Raw genomic sequence first — 16988 nt, 5'->3', positions numbered from 1 at the left:
AAAAAAGGGGGTGCAGTGGGTTTCAAAACCAGGCTGAAGCAGAGAACTCACCTGCGCTGGCCACTATTCCATGTCGGTAGTTTTATTATTTTTTTTTCACATCCTATATGTGCTTTGAATGCCGTTAACTTCTCTGACAAAGTTGCACAATGACCTTAATTAAGCCTCCGTCATAAAACCTAAATGACTTATTAAATATTTTGCGGAACATGTAAGACGCCGGAGAACAAAGCTAAGTGAAGCAAAGAAGCAACATTTGGCCAAAAGAGTTGAGGTTCGCCTCTGCATCTATCCCTCTACTTGGCCTGAATGAATAGCCTCAATTTTTTTTTCGTCATATGACCTGCTGACACCATAAAGCGCATCCGAGTAGAATAAAAATTGACCTGCAAGCACTTTTGTGGTGGTGCTGTCAAATGAGAAGTTTCCCATCGGCTCTGCAGCATGTATTGGCCACTGTGTTGCTTGGTAATAGTCCTACATGTGATGTCGTAGATGGTAGTTTGCAGATTGCGTTCGTTCAAATTCAGGGGCCGTATAGTCCGGCTGATGAAACATCGGCAAATTTTTTTCGCTAATGCCTTACTTCGACCCTCTAATACTAATCTAGCACATATTCATTAGCACACAATCGTAATTAAGTGGCCATATTATTCCGAAAATCACCAGACATAATTGAAAGATCCTGCTTTAATCAGGCCATAAGAAAGAACGTGCTTCGCCTAGTGTCTTACTCGGAATCCAAGGGCCGCGGTGGATTCGATTTCTATCTCAAAGCAGCAACCAGTTTGTAGCCCCTGTCATTTTATGCAATCTCGTGACGTCTCGCGAACCACTGATTTATATAAGGCGGGTAGAGGCCGTTCATCAAGACCGCGTAAGCGACAGCGGGAACGATTCGAACAAGTCCGCCATCGCAAGCAGCACTGTGGCGAGTTGCCCGGAGCCTGCCAAAGAAAAGATGAAATTACCTTTTTAAGCAAGTCAGGCATTAAGTTGTTGCATTGCTAAAAAACACACCAAACGCTGAAAAAGCCTGTTGCAAACGTTTACTAGTGAAAGCGTGAAGTCAAAATGTTCAGCACATGAGGCTGCCTGGTCGCTCCGTGATTTTTTTTATTAAGCACCCGTCGCGCTGTCGTCATTAGATGATTTCAATCGAGACACACCGTCCTGACAAGTGCCTCGCAGACGGTGTACGGGTCTGCGTTTGCCCCCGGCCGGCGGTCTTCGAAGTAGCCTCTGCCGACTTCGACCACGGCTAGGGGCACACGTACGCTGACCTCCTTCGAGCACTCGTCGGATGAGAACTGCGTGCTGGGCGTGGTCATCATGCCGGCCTCCACGCGCAGCTTGTTCCGCTTGATCCTGGCAGTGTCGTACTTGGCGAGGAGGGCGTCCGCGTTGCCCTTCAGCTTCTCAATGGCAGCTTTAATGGAGCTGCGAGAGCGAAAGGGATACGAACAGTTTTACCGAAACTGCCATTAATTAGTAGCTAGTCAAACTTCCCAAGCCAGCTGCCAAATAGGGGGCTGAAATGTTTTGTATTAATAAAAAGATTAATTGAAATCAGTGTTTGCAATTCTATTATTGCATTCACTCTGAAACACGCAAAGCTCTAAAACTGAATTCCACTTGCGTGGAAGTGCTGCATTTAAAACCGACTTCTAAGGATGCTCCTTGTAGCGAGAATTACTTCTAAAATCCTCTGTTTAAACTACTCAAAAGAAGCAGACAAACACTCCTCAGAGCAGTATTTACTCTGCTATTAAATGTAATGACAACTCCTTAATTGCCATTTACTCCAAAAACATCCCTTGTCCTGAGAGAAGTAAAATAAATTCACTCCTCTGAACTCATTAAATACCCTTCCGTACGCCGGAGTAAAACAGACACTCCTTTTCTGAGGAGTAAAAAACCACCTTTTCGGGAGTGCGCTAGGCGGCAAGCCATTTACTCCTGTTTTGGTGGTTTTGAGTTTGCAGTTCAGCGAGAAGCCATCATTTCGGAAGCCTCTGCAGAGCGAAGGCCTATCCCATAATCCTCCACGTATTCCGGCCATGTTCTAGCTGAATCCATTTGACCCCTACGAACTTCCTAACCCCACCTCTCACCTAATTTTCTGCCGCCCGCTGCTACGTTTTCCTTCCTTTGGAATCCAATTTTCAACCTTTAGTGACGATCGGTTGTGCTCACTTCACACTACATGTCTTAACCAAGCCCGTTTTCATTTCTTGAATTTGATCGAATAGAATGTCACTCGAGTTATTTCGTTGACCCTCTCTGCAGCTGCTTCCTATCTCCTAACGCTACAACTACTATTTACGGTTTTATAGTTCTCTGTGTTGTCCTCCATTTAAGTAGCATTTAAGCAGAACCCTTTTCGTTAGTCTCCACGTTTTAATCCTCATAGGTGACCATACCGATAAGATGCAACTGTTATATATTTTCCTCTTGAACGATATCGGTACTAGTCATAACCTTCGAGTACTTGCTAAATGCGCTCCATCCCGAGTCCCGACGTTATTCTCCTAGTTATTTTCGTGGTCCGGATCTGAGGTTACTACCTTTATTAAGTAGACACATTCGCCTGGAGCATCAAGGGACAAGAAGTGGAAGCTGTGACAGATTTTCTCTTCTTGGGCTCCAAGATTACCTCGGAAGGAGACTGCAGCCATGAAATTAGGAGACGCCTGCTTCTGGGAAAGAGAGCAATGGTTAGCCTTGACCGCCTAGTAAAGAGCAGAGACATTATTCTGCCAACCAAGATCCGTATAACTCGTGCTATGGTCTTTCCAGATGTGATGTATGGATGCGAGAGTTGGACTGTGAAAAAGGCTGACCGCCGAAGAATTGACGCGTTTGAATTGTGGTGCTGGCGAAGACTCTTGAGAGTTCCTTGGACTGCCAGAAGATCAAATCAGTCGATATTGTCGACCATAAACCCTGACTGCTCACTGGAGGGTCAAATTCTAAAGTTAAAGCTCAGCTACTTTGGTCATCTGATGAGAAGAGAGGAGTCGCTGGAGAAAGATTTGATGTTGGGAAAGGTTGAGGGTCGCCGGAGAAGGGGTAGGCAGCGAACGCGATGGTTAGATGGCATCCTCGTGGCACTGCAGATGAAGTTATGTGATATTAGGAAGATAGTGAGAGACCGGAAAGCGTGGCGTGACATGGTCCATAGGGTCACGAAGAGTCGGACACGACTGAACGACTGAACTGAACTGATTCGCCTACCACGTCCAGTGCTTCGCTACCTATTGTGAACTGCTGTTCCTTCCCGAGGCTGTTGAAAGTCTTCTGCATCGATGTTTAGGCCTACCAGTTTAGGCCTGCATATCATGTGTAGGTCATCAATCGTTCTTTGCTATTCGTCCCCTGAATTTAGCAAATCAATGTAACAATCAAATCGCAAATTACTGCGGCATTTTCCATCAACCATTATCCCTAACCGCTCCCATTCCAAGTCACTGAATACTTGCTGTAAGCAAGCTGTGAATAGCATTGAGGAGATCGCGTTTCCTCTCCTAACACCTTCCTTCATAGTAATTTTATCCATGGGAAAGCATTATACGGCTATGTCCTGTCGGCAAAAAGTGTAAAAAGTTTAATGGTGTTGGGTAGTACATTAATGAAAGTGTAATATGTATTAATTAGGATGACCAATTTTAGCATGTCCATAACCACTTTGCGTCCTGCACAACAGATATAGTTGCAAATCATATTTGTTGCTGCATTCAATTAAGTGCTGGATACTACTAGACCTTGCTAGATTCAACCACGTGTAGGGTTTGCTGTGTGTGTCATTGCCATCCACTTTCTACCCTACACATAAAATACTATACTCGTAGCATATTTAACCCTCGTTAACTGTTTAGCTGTTCTAACGCGTGCCCTTTATAACGGAAGTTTGCTTCATGTAAACATCTTTCAATACCCAGTCAGCTACCTTGAAAAGAGGTCCATATTTCAGGATAACCTTTCTCTTTGTATTTTCCATAGATATAAGAATTCACCCACGCCTTTTGAGCATCTGTCCCTACCGTATGCCGCCATCCTCCCGCATCGCCATGGTGCTGAAGTTTGTGTGCATGGCCGAGCCGAGCCACTCCCCTGAGGGGAATGGCATCGGATCCAGGTTGACAAGCAGCCCGAAGTCCTCGGCCACCCGCTCCAGGATGTAACGTGATACCCACAGGTGGTCAGCCGCCTCCACGCCCGGCAAGGGACCCACCTGGTACTCCCACTGCCAAAAGACGTATTCTAGAATCAGCAGCGTTCGTACATTGAACGAAAAAAAGTGCTTTGTAACATTGAACACTTGGCACAGCTCGGAGCCGCTAAGACGCAAGATATATGTTCATTTGAATTTGATTGCGAAACGTATTATTTGGGAAAATACTTCATTTCGCCTTAATATTAACATAGTCTTAATTTATATGTGCAGCCTAATTAAGGATTTAAAAGCTGCGCGGTCAACCATTAAATATGAGACCTTTCGTCTGGAATGTAACAATTGTGAGTCGGCCATTCAAATTTACCTGATTATGTTTGCATGTCTTCGCCTAATGACTATAAATAGAGGGTTCCACGTTTTTTTTCTTCTCTAAATATTGTTATAAAGCACAAAATATCTTGATATTGAAAAAGTGAAGTGCCGCGCTTACGAGCTTTGCGATTTTACCTTTTTTTACTTATGAATAAATTAAAATATGACCACAATAGGAACCTCAAATCTTTTGTAGTAAAACGAGAAATCGTTTAGTAAGTGTCTCGTTATTTTTTTCTGTTTCAAGGGCTTGATAATTTTTCTAAAATTTGTCGATGGTAGCCCATGCAACCTTTTTTCTTTATGTCTACTTTGAAGGTCTTTATTTCAAGAAATTATAATTTCAGATCTTCTGTAATTATATAGCATGTTCGACACAATCATATGCATCGAAGACACGAAGTTCTATCTATTAGTTAATAACCGAATAAAGTTGGTCAAACTCAGAAAACCCATGAGAACTAAAACTCCTCATGGCATTTTCAAAAGAACGCATTTACTTTTTGGCAGCGTTTAAAATCGTTAAATATATGTTGCGAAACTTATACAATTTAGCAGCTTAATCCCCTCCAACGAGACTATAGCGTAAGGATCGGCATACCGCGTAGCTCTGAGCGGTGTCCGGCATTTCTGAAACCGGCATTTTTTTTTTCTTCTGCATATGGATTAAGGTATCATATAGTATACTTCGTGTTTAACGTCCAAAGGCTGCCCAAGGGTTATGAGGAACATATAGTAGAGGAGTTAAGAATAATTCTGACCACTTGAAGTTGTTCTACGTGCTGTAACATCACACAACGTACGGACATCTTTAGCATTTTGATTTCAGCAAAATTAGGCTGGAATCCGACTCCCGCGGCATTGGTGATATAAAGAGGGGATAAATACACATTAAGGAATAAATATGATGTGATATTTTTTACTAATATCAAATGCGCGTGGAAAGCTGCTTAATTATGTACAGATTCGTTTCCTGGCTCAAACGTTCATTACAGCATTTTTACAAAGCACGACGTCATTCCTATGCGCGATTTATGCGCAGTTCTGTGCAATGTCAACGGATGAAACTTCTTAGTGTCCGTTGTAAACAGTCATGCCAATACTATTAAGGTAGTCGTACTTCCACAGAATTCAATTTGGTCGAATTATCCTAGCACGCTTCTATCTACTTTTGTTCTATTTTACGAAACATGCCCCGTCAGTTAATTATTTAACATTTATTCGTCCCAAATTAGAACATGCATGCGCTCTTTGAGATCTTTACCAAAATAACCTTTCCAGCGTTCTAAAAGCAACATAAAACCGCGCGGCAAGGTTCATATGCTCTGTTTATCCATATTGTGTAAGTGTCACCGAGCTAAAACAAAATGCTCACCTTATAAATTAGCACACAGACGCAAAATTGCAAGAGTGTGCCTTTTTCACAAGTTTTACCATCACTCTTTGCTCAAGTCTGTCATCAGTCCCGTCCACCATACCTCCAGCCGTACGCACAATGAAAAGATCGTTTACCCTCCCCTTGCCCAGAGCACTTGTCATATTTTTTGTTCGCACCCCGCGGGACTGAATGACTTGCTAAACACAGTCGTGCTTCATATCGACCCATCAACATTCAGATCATCCATAGAATGATTCATGTATTCGACTCGACAACCACTCCCTCATGTAATTATCCCTTAAATGGGGTCATTGAAGTAATAATAATAATAATAATAATAATAATAATAATAATAATAATAATAATAATAATAATAATAATAATAATAATAATAATAATAATAATAATAATAATAATAATAATAATAATAACAATAACAATAACAATAACAATAATAATAATAATAATAATAATAATAATAATAATAATAATAATAATAATAATAATAATAATAATAATAATAATAACAATAACAATAACAATAACAATAATAATAATAATAATAATAATAATAATAATAATAATCTGTCTAGAATAACGGCACCACCACGAGCATGCGCTAACGGAATACTCTTTTTCTAACGACGCATTCAGGTACTCTTTCTTTCATCGCGCGATAAGAGAATGGAATCAGCTAAGCTCATCTCTAAAAAACACAAATTCATTGTCGCAGTTCGTAACCCAACTATAGTTAATCACAAGAGACCATTAATGCTTCTTACTTTTATTCCCGGTTCCTTTTACACGTTACTAACAATTCGTAGGATTAATATGGGGTACACCGACTATTGTTATCTTTTTATTTTGTTTGTTTTTTATGAAATGCTGCCATACTGTTGCGAGTATTGTTCGGTTGTTTTTCCCAAAAATTGTGTACTTTGTTGTCCGCATTTATTGGAACTGTTTAGAATTCTTTCATTTCTTTTATATTGTATGCTTGTAACATAACATGTATGCTTTTGCCCGTCTGCTAGGCTCTCGGTTGAGAGCGGCAGTATTGTTAAATAAATAAATAAATAAATAAATAAATATAACAATAAATATAACAATAATAATAATAATAATACCAAACAACAGCCTGATGCGTGTAATTGTACATTCAAGGCAGTGACAATCGGCGAGAAATTCCCCCCGGCGTGAGGCGGCGTGTCGTCTGCCAAGGGCGTAGAGAGGCCGGTGGAGCCGGTAACTAACTGCTTCCTGTTTATTTTCTCAATCTAAATATAAAACCCGCGCGACGTGGCATACATGCACATTAAGGAGCAGTCACGTGCTAAATGCAACCGCCTCGCATATGTATGTACGGAAAATCAGGTAAAACTTGGGGGATGAATACCTCTGAGCTCGAGTGGCCTAAAAGAATTATAACAAATGAAGCAGTTTATAAAAGCAATCGCCTATATGTTTGAAATATAAACATTGCTGCTAACCGCACTATCTAAGAAGTTAATTGGTATCTTCTTAGATGTAATAAGGTGCCCGAGGGTGACAGTTACAATCTCAGAGGGTGACAATTATCTCACTTAGCATACCTTCGGCCGCATAAATAATATGCAGAGGTGAATTGAACCTACGTGACGACGCATTGTTTTAACAAATATATAAATCGTAATTGTGATCATTCGTGGTTTCAAGCAAAATCAAGATAATTGGCGAATGTCTTGTTTTGTTTACTTCGTCCCAGTAAGTATTCCTGGGAAAGATCTATTTCGTGCATGATGCAGCAATCAACAAAACGTCCGACAAAAACCGACAGAATTTTTTTTTTCTTACGCTGGTTTCATCGCAAAAAAAAAAAAAAGGAAAAGAAAGAAAGAAAGAGAGAGATAGAGAGAGAGAGAGAGAGAGTTACCTGCGATAAGATGCCCTCACAATTCGTGCCGGCCATTTTGACTCCTGCATACGTGCACGCCTTGTAGTGGGCATCCGAAACATGTCTTCCCGCCGCGACATCCGCCCCGACACCATAACAGTAGGGGCCTAAGCAAAGAAAAAGAAAAGGAAGGAAGAAAGAAAGCATAAACACTATAGTTTCGATAATATTTTTTATACTTACTATTTCCGTACTGTCACTGAGACATTACTGCAGTAACAAACAGCTTCAATATGAGAAAGTTTTGTTTTACAAACCATATATATCATCTGGCAAGTAATTCATTGCATGAATGGGCCAAGAAAGGAATTATTAAACGTGTTAGTACCTCGATCTAGCTCACGATTATTACAAAAAAAAAAAAAAAAAAGTGTGCAGTGCGGAATATGTATTATGGTTTGAAGAATATTCCAGTTGGAATGTATCAGTATTTGACTATTCCCGTAGTTCTTTTTGTCGAGGTGAGTAGTAGTTACCTCGCATTACCTTAATTTCCCCGACGAATGTTTCTTTGCAGTACTATGTAATTTTATGCTATAGTTGGTGATATTTTTGTGCACCGCATTTTTTTATAGCATGACATGAACTGTCAGGATTTATTGTAACAAATTACTTCAGTAAATATTCTTGAGCACCGTTTTGTACGTTTAACAATATTACAAAAAATGCAAAACAATGGAACAAGAGCGCCGATTTTGCTCACAATACTCCGCGTGACATTCGCCGGAGGCAAATTACATCTACCCTTATTTCAAACAAATGTTTTAACTCTTTTTGCGCCACAAATTTATCTTCCACTGACGAATATTATGGCACTGCCTGATTACGACACAATAGACTAAACCCAAAACCCAGAAAATTTTGCAATTTGAAGTCCCAGCAAAAGGAACTACTGTCAACAAAGAAAGCCGTTCAAAACAAATGCCGAACCAACCCTGAACGAGTGAATATCTTATATCCAAGCATCTTTCAGCAGTGTTATTTATTTGTATATCTACTTCTCTCGGTAATGTTACAAGGCTCAAAGTAGATCGAAATTCTGTCCTTAATATGGCTCACGTGCACGATCAGGTGCTTGTATTAAAGCAAAATAAAAACATTAAACTTCCTTTCCTGAGTATACTTGATAGCATTTTCATTTTCACAAACTCCACTCCACTTGTCCGTAGCGAAAAAACCGTATGAGTCGCAATAACCTCATAGAGATTTCTCATACTAAACTCATACAAATATCATAAACCTCATATATTTCTCATAAGTTGAATGATATTTGTATGAGATGATATGAGATTTGTACGAGTTTAGTGTGAGAACTCTGTATGAGGTTATTGCGACTCATAATTATTTTTCACTGTAGCTAACTCAATTTTAGGTCAGAACTGGCTTAGTGCCTTGTATAGGTTCACTTCGAGTGTTTTTCTATCTGCTCATTTGAAATGAAGATATATCATGAAAGGAAAAAGCTTATAACTTTCATAAAATAAAACCTTTTTGATATTGTGCCATCTTTCACAAATACTCATTGCTGCTTGTCTGAGCAAAATAATTTATAACTCAACGAACGGCTTACCCAGAGGCTTTATTGTATGGCTAGCGTGTCTTGGCCATTGCAACGGGTGTCCGTCTTTTTCAGTTAGGACGTACTCTTGCTCAATACCAAACCATGGCTTCTGGTCGGCTGCTTTGTCCATTGCTTGGCAACAACTCCGCCGGGTATTGGTTTCTGATAAAAAAACAACAACATACAAATGAAAAATGTAAATCTAGGGGACGTAATAGCAGCGATAGCGGATCACGTCGCTCGAAGATATTGAACTGGCTGCGGAAGCCTCCAAACGGACAGTGTCAGGCCCCATATAGATAAGCTTCTTCGCTCAGTAGCGAAGTATACTTTAAGGATCTTAAAAATATCGCAGAAGTGGTCAATTGTCCAGTGCTGCTGTGCCGAGAGACGAGGAAGAGGAGGAAGCAAGCAGAGCAAGGGCATGCTTTATTTTGTATACAACAACAACAACAACAACAACAACAACAACAACAACAGCAACAACAACAACAACAACAACAACAACAACAACAACAACAACAACAACAACAACAACAACAACAACAACAATGCTCAAAATTCGTATTGCTGGAGTGAGTATTATCTGTTAGGCTTCTCTAATTTGCGCGAATCAACTCCTGCCCAGAATCGACTGTTATGCATCGGAGCCCCAAGAAGCTGCAGCCTATCGTTTTTATCCGCTGCATGAAATATGGACGAGACTGAGAAAATCGCACATTTGCGATAAACAGCCAAATATGCCCAAGTAACCGGTTTCAGTTATTACTAACGGAAAGCGAGTTGAAGAAGGCGATCGGTATCGGCGCAATAATTTAGTTAAACGCTTTCAAGACGCTATACCCGATAACGCAACCGGGCCCAGCCATTGACCTTGGAATGTTACTCGTTTGCACTTATATGACGCCACAAGGCAGGCATTGGTTGGTTCACAAGCATGATTGGTGTGCATGCTCGCTTCCCGACTTCTGCTCTGTTTCGCCTTGGCATAAATATAAAAAAAATACTTGAATTATTTTTCTTTATATTTTTTATCTTTATTGTTTATGGTATATGCTTCGCATAAATAATAAAAACCCTGAATTCTTTATCTAAGTGGGACTAGGAGGCGACAAAAAGCCTCAGCTTCTTCTGCCATTAGTTCACCTCCCGTTTTAATGTTACTTCCAATATAACTTAAGCACTCGTTATTCCTGAATTCTATTGCTTGCAGAGACAAATTTATTTACAGATAATAGTTCTTCCTTCGAGTCAAATTTATTTACTCTCATTCACTCGTAAGGCAACGCCGTAAAGTCTGATTGCAAAGTGAGACAGAGTTGAAGGAAAAAACTGGCCTTAAATAGGAAAATTAGGCGTTATCCCGGATTGCCTTTTAAAGTCCTCGTCGTGTAATCACATCCCCGGAATGTGCCTGTTGTATCCTCCATAGTGCAAATGAAACAAACTTGTAAAGTTGCTGCTGTCAAATTTCATCAACTTTCGTCAGCTCCTACTTCCGGCAGAGCCCAGAAACCTTGCACAATTGGTTCCGAGTTGTGGTGAATGCGGCGCACATAGGTGAGCAAACCGAGCACTCATTTGGCAGATTTCCAAAGGAGTCGCTGCCTTCCCAATCTATAGGAAACTAAACCCAGCTGCGAGTTTTTTTTTTTTAATATATGAACTGACGGTGGTATAATATAACATTTAGTTGCCGTTTCGGTTAAGTTAACATCTTTAAAGATTTTTTTTTTAAGTATCTTCCTTCTAGTTGACAAAGCTATGCATGTTTTAAAGCCTTTTCGTTTCTTTTTTTTTTTTTTTTTTTTTTGAAACCAAGAAGCAGCTAAGTTAAGTCATGCTGCGCTAAAGAGGAGGAGATAGGAGATCTTTCCTACTGTCTTTTTGCTTTAGAGCTATGCGGGAGATATTAGCAAACATTTATACCGCCGAGTGGAATACGTCTGTACTCAGCGAATCATTTGTAATTACATTCCTTCTTCCACAGTATTTCAGTTTCGGTTTCAGGTTGCGGAACGAAGGTTCCGGCATCGCAAGTTACTATGAGATAACGTGACGCGTACAAGTGCGGCAATACTCGTACATTCGCGGCTTTGCAGTTTTAATTCATACAAATTCTTACGCTATGCTGCTGCAGAAGCCGGATTGACAGCGACTGGGAAAAAGGTATTGCATTGGAGTTTCTGTGGGTCTCACATAATTTAATACTAGCTTGTGATGAAGAAAACTTCCCTGGGCAAACTGAAAACGAAACTGAAGCTCCGTGGCCGAAGAAATACATTATTTACTGACACTGGTGAATCTCACGCAACGATAGGTGCTTACTAAGTCATATGCATATATGCATACTAAGGCATATGCTAAAGCAGAAATGCAGTAAGAAATGTTGATGTCTTTACCCATTTAAGTCGCGCCCTGTTCAAAAAGGGTATTATTGGGGGTGTCACCATTTTAAAATATATACCATTGGTCATATGAGCCCGCCGTTTGCAAGGTATCTTCTTCAAAAATCTCGGTTTTAACTATTACATTCAAAAACTCAATTCTTCGCTCGCTTTTACCTACTATTCCCCTTTAACAGACACATTTGATGCATCAGGTACCGTGTCACCGTGTGATGTGTGGATGCAAGAGTTGGACTGTGAAAAAGGCTCACCGCCGAAGAATTGACGCGTTTGAATTGTGGTGCTGGCGAAGACTCTTGGGAGTTCCCTGGACTGCCAGAAGATCAAATCAGTCAATATTGTCAACCATAAACCCTGACTGCTCATTGGAGGGTCAAATTCTAAAGTTAAAGCTCAGCTACTTTGGTCATCTGATGAGAAGAGAAGAGTCGCCGGAGAAAGCTTTGATGTTGGGAAAGGTTTAGGGTCACCAGAGAAGGGGTAGGCTGCGAACGCGGTGGTTAGATGGCATCCTCGAGGCGCTGCAGATGAAGTTATGTGATGTTAGGAAGATAGTGTCAGACCGTAAAGCGTGGCGTGATATGGTCCATAGGGTCACAAAGAGTCGGACACGACTGAACGACTGAACTGACCGTGTCACCATTAGCGTTACCGGGTTATACCACGGCCCGCTCGCCCACAGTGCGCGCGCGTCGATTCGTCCGAACGTGCGGCAGATCGCCAGCTGCTAGTCAGCTGCATGCATGCCCACTGCGTCGAGACTAGAGGTATGCAAGGTCGCAAAGAAAGTAAAAAATTGGGAGGAAAATTACCTTTTTCGTTTTTTGTAGGTAAGGAAAAAGTATCGAACGTTTCCCAGCGTGCGTTCAAGGTTTCTCGAGAGCATGCTTCCAGTTTAGGTTCATTTTTTTGCCATTTTGCTTTGAAAGCCACTACAACGCGCCTCTGCGAAAAAATCTGGAGAACAATTGTTTACGCCTGTTTTTAGATTTTTATGGATTTAAAGTCCCAAGGCTACAAATGCTATGAGGGACGCCGTACTAGAGGGATCCGAATAACTTCGATTGCATTGCATTCTGTAACGCGCACTGAGATCTTACAGCATACGGGAGCCTTGCTCTTCGCCTCTTTTGAAACGCGACGGTCGCAGTCGGGATTAAACCCGGATCCTCCGAATCGGTAGACTAGCGCCTACGTCTGTTACGACAGCCTCTTTCAGATGTTCGTGCTGAGAGGAATTGGGCTGAAAGTAGTTCACTCAGATGCGCCGACTGAAAACACAACAAGTCAAAAGTATAGCTTTACCTCCCTATTTATGTCGTGCAAAACGGATATCGTTCTGCCGCGCGTTTCACATGGCGCAAAAAAAAAAAAAATTAAAGGCTGTTTCCCACGTAAGCTGCTTTATCCTAATAAACCATTCTTGCGGGCGACCTTGCTTGTTGTATAAGTTCTTTTTGAGAAGGATGCACAATAATTTAATGCGAGATAGATTTGCGCTGCTATTAATAAATCTTAGAGGAAACTAGGCAGAAGCTTCCACATATTAGGTCACGTCCCTAAAGATATTGGTATGCGTATATGCCACCGAAGAGGACGACGATAGAAAATAGAGTGAGAGACGACGAAGCTGAAGAAACCGTTGGCACTTGCCTGAACACTTGCTGTCACGGTTCTGATCTGCTGTGCTGTGAACACTTGCTCATCACCTGCTGTGGTTTCCTGTGCTAGCCTTCTGCCCCGTATCAATATATCACTACCCTAAAATGATCGTTGACAGCTGATGCCTTAGCTGGAAGAACATGACCGCGTTAGAGAGTTGGAAAACACCGGCCAAAAATCTACGTCAAAGTGCATATGGACGCACTTAGCTTTTTGATGGGAGCGAAACGCAAGGCGCCCGTGTGCTGTGCAATGTCAGTGCACGTTAAAGAATCTCAGGTGGTCGAAATTTCCGGAGTCCTCCACTACGGCGTCTCTCGTAGCCTGAGTCGCTTTTGGACATTAAACCCCATAAACCAACCATTTACTGTGAACTTCGAATTCAGCTAACGCCATCTGCACGATCATTAGGTTCATTCTAGTTGGGCTTGATTTACATCTACAGCATACGCGTCCACTAAAGAACCATATATCTTACCGCCATTGCGGAACAGTTGGTGGGTCACATGCTTGAAAGGCGCCTACCCCAGGCTTTAACACCAACGCATAGTGATAAGTTAGCACCATGTTTGTAGGGCAGAATTGAGAGTGAGATAACGGAGTGATAACGACACGGCAATGACACTCCTGGTGAAAACGAAAGATACTGGAAGCAGAGGTTTTGCGCTAGAGGGATAAACGATAAGTGCAAGGGGAAACAAATATATCAAAGTGAGCGAGCAAACATGAAACCGTGGAGCATCCCGCATGCCTTCGCGATTCCTTTTATCTCTGGTGCTTTTACAATGCAAGAAATGAAACGAAGCAGAATGCCCACAAAAGAAAGTTTGCGAGCGACTGGCAGCACTTTGGACAATGCGCTCAACCAAAGCTCCAAGAATTGTAGCTTATGAGTTATTTCGCGTACAGCACTATCTAAGAGTGAAACAAACAAAAAGAATATGAAACTCCACTCATTGGTGTCCGGTCATGTTGCAGAACTTCGCAGAGGACAATCTTGTTGCGCCCTCCAAAGAATGGATCTCTAAACAGGGCCACGGGCACCAGGTAGGCTTCGGATTTCGGGCCCCCATCAGGCCACTGGTAGCTTCCCAGTGCACAGAAGTTCCACTCGGGACACTCTGGGTAGAATAAGTTTATTAACGAATTTGTATGTGCGTCTGCATATAAAGTTACCAATATATGAAGGAATGAATTAATGTATAAACTAATCGCTGGACTTTCACCTCTCAGAGCAGAAAGGGTCACCATATATACTTGAGAAAAATGCCTTGAGAATACATATATTTGATCTGCCCCTTTTGTGGTGTTGAAATAACAGCGTCACTTATTTCTAGAAGCAAACTGATATGCGTTACACTGCATAGATAGAAAAAATATAGACAAGTGCTCGTCTCTTGCGTTCGGTGCTTGTGTTTGACAATGGAGACTCTTCATACTGTCCCATGCTCCTCAAAACGACAAAGATTGGTTTCAAACGTACGAAACATTGTGCGGCCAGCTTATGAAATAAGGAGCCTCTCCTTGGTTGTCCAATGTTACTGTGAACGTGGTTTTTCAGGTTATCGAGACATTCGTGATCACTGTCAACACTGGTTATGGGTCTACAGCTTATTTCGTTTTAGTTTTTCTGACTTTGCTTGCTTTTGCAAAGCCAGCACTCATAAGCATCCTCATTGTTGAAAATACACAACTTTTTAAGTGTTGGATTTTATTAAATTTTATCATGGGTGACTATTTCGCTTTTTCTTTTTTATGTATACATAACCACAGTTACTGAGTGAAGGGACATTTTATCTGTCTTCAGGTCAGCTTAAAAATCTTAATGTTGCACATTTCAAACTATATTATTCTGCTTTGGAGGAGAGCAAAAACTTTTTTTCGCTTGCCGAAAAATGCTTAGAGCAGGAAAACCCGATGACTTTGCTCATTATTTTAACTGAACGCACTGCTATATAGGCTTGCGCCATTTTTGTGTAGTGCCATCTGTATGTAGCACTTAAGTTATTTTCATTAATTAATTAATTAATTAATTAATTAATTCATTCATTCATTCATTCATTCATTCATTGGCTGATATGCACGAATAAATTAGAAAAGCATAAGGAAAATTTAAGCGATACATTTATCTCATCAGACCTTATTTCTAAATTTCGAAAACGACACTGCGCAGGTGTTGTTAAGGGCTGTAGAAAGCAGAGGTCTTGATTGCCCAGTCGATTCCGAAATTTTTCTGCGGGCGTCCAGGCAATGCTGTAGATTTAAATGTTCTTCTGTGTGACACACAACTTCCTTATTCTGAGAATTTCCATGCAACATCGACAAGCTAGCGAAGGTTAAGCCGGTAATTGCATCTTTAGCCATTCCTTCCTGTTACTTATGCTATATTCGAACAGAAACGTTTGCAGTGTGCTGTAAGAAACCTTAGTCAAAGCTTCGATGAGTATACTTTATCCGGGTGAGGGCGTCTCTTACTGACACATTCGATCCTGAAGGCTAGACATTGACCCACCGCGACTGTAATTTCGGAAATGCAGAAACGCTCGATGTACGTTGTACAACTCCAGGTTGAGTAATTCGTATTTTCTTCGCATTAAGCCCAAAGGTAGCTTCGGCAAGCGTCCAATAACCAACAACGTGTTCTAAAGAGGTGATTAAGGCCGCAATTAAGTTGTATTACGAGGAAACAGGTTCTTCTCTAAAAGTAAACTATGTATACTCATTCTAATAAATGCGTTCGATATTTTCATCCGCATATTTTTTACTAATGTTTAATGGGGTTCTAGTGGATACTATAGTGGATTAAAATAAACTCCAAAGGCTTTCTTACCTTCTGCACGTTTAGGTTCGAAGTCCAGAGTCTTTGTCTTCGCTCGGACTTTCTCTAGGTATCCGTCGACAAACACGTAGGTACAGAATACGGCATCACTGGGCTGTTCGAGGTCGAGGTAGCGCCGCAACACAGATTCTCTGCCTTCGGCCATCTTCACCACTGCTTCCCGAATGAAGCAACAGCCGCCGACGACTACTGAGATATGCCGCTCCGTCGATGTCGGCCCGACCGCAGCGCTAGAGTGGTCGGTCGGCGATACGTGGCTGCCGCACCGTGTGGTGATACAAACCAGTACTTAAGAAAACAAGGACAAGGAAAGACATTCCAGTGCAACTACTTCTTGGTAGCGTCAGTGACCTTCAAGGTAGAGGCCGCAGACGCGGTTTACCTGAACATCCTTCTCTCAATCATTATTGCACGCTTTCAATGCAAGAGGAAACGCGAAAGGAGGTGGGGAGGGGAGTTTTTATATGTTTGTTTTGACGCATCTATCGCACATTTCGCGCTCTTAGCTTGCCGCTCCGCCGTGGTGGTGAAGTTGCTAAGTTGCTCGACTACGCGGATGCTGGATCCAATGCAGGCCGCGGTGGTCGCTTTTCGATGGAGACGAAAAGCATGGCGCCCGTGTGCTGTGCGTTGTCAGTGTACGTTAAAGATCTGCATG

At 41.5% G+C, this 16988-nt stretch overlaps 1 protein-coding gene across 1 annotated transcript; it reads right to left on the bottom strand.

Annotated features, from left to right (window-relative positions):
* Nucleotides 1–1086: 1086 nt before the first annotated feature.
* On the bottom strand, nt 1087–16690 carry LOC146191072 (glutamine synthetase, mitochondrial-like). The gene is made up of 6 exons (XM_084601537.1): nt 16322–16690; nt 14445–14612; nt 9431–9583; nt 7840–7967; nt 4044–4246; nt 1087–1440 (listed from the first exon to the last, which is right to left on the bottom strand). The coding sequence occupies exons 1-6, from the start codon at nt 16473–16475 to the stop codon at nt 1155–1157; spliced, it is 1092 nt and encodes a 363-aa protein (XP_084457663.1). The 5' UTR covers nt 16476–16690; the 3' UTR covers nt 1087–1154.
* Between the last annotated feature and the right edge of the window lie 298 nt (nt 16691–16988).

This window comes from Amblyomma maculatum, chromosome 4, assembly GCF_055883805.1.
Source record: "Amblyomma maculatum isolate TAMU_Amacu chromosome 4, ASM5588380v1, whole genome shotgun sequence".
NCBI classification, from domain to species: domain Eukaryota; kingdom Metazoa; phylum Arthropoda; class Arachnida; order Ixodida; family Ixodidae; genus Amblyomma; species Amblyomma maculatum.
This window is presented reverse-complemented; position numbering and strand designations above follow the sequence as displayed.

Bases quoted from the DNA above. Each gene is read 5' to 3' on its own strand.
- LOC146191072 (XM_084601537.1), bottom strand. From the start codon at position 16,475: ATGGCCGAAGGCAGAGAATCTGTGTTGCGGCGCTACCTCGACCTCGAA. The intron at 7,968-9,430 runs GTAAGCCGTTCG...TTCTTTGCTTAG, and splicing joins CCATACAATAAAGCCTCTGG to GCCCCTACTGTTATGGTGTC. The intron at 1,441-4,043 runs GTAGGGACAGAT...TCGCTCTCGCAG, and splicing joins CGGGAGGATGGCGGCATACG to CTCCATTAAAGCTGCCATTG.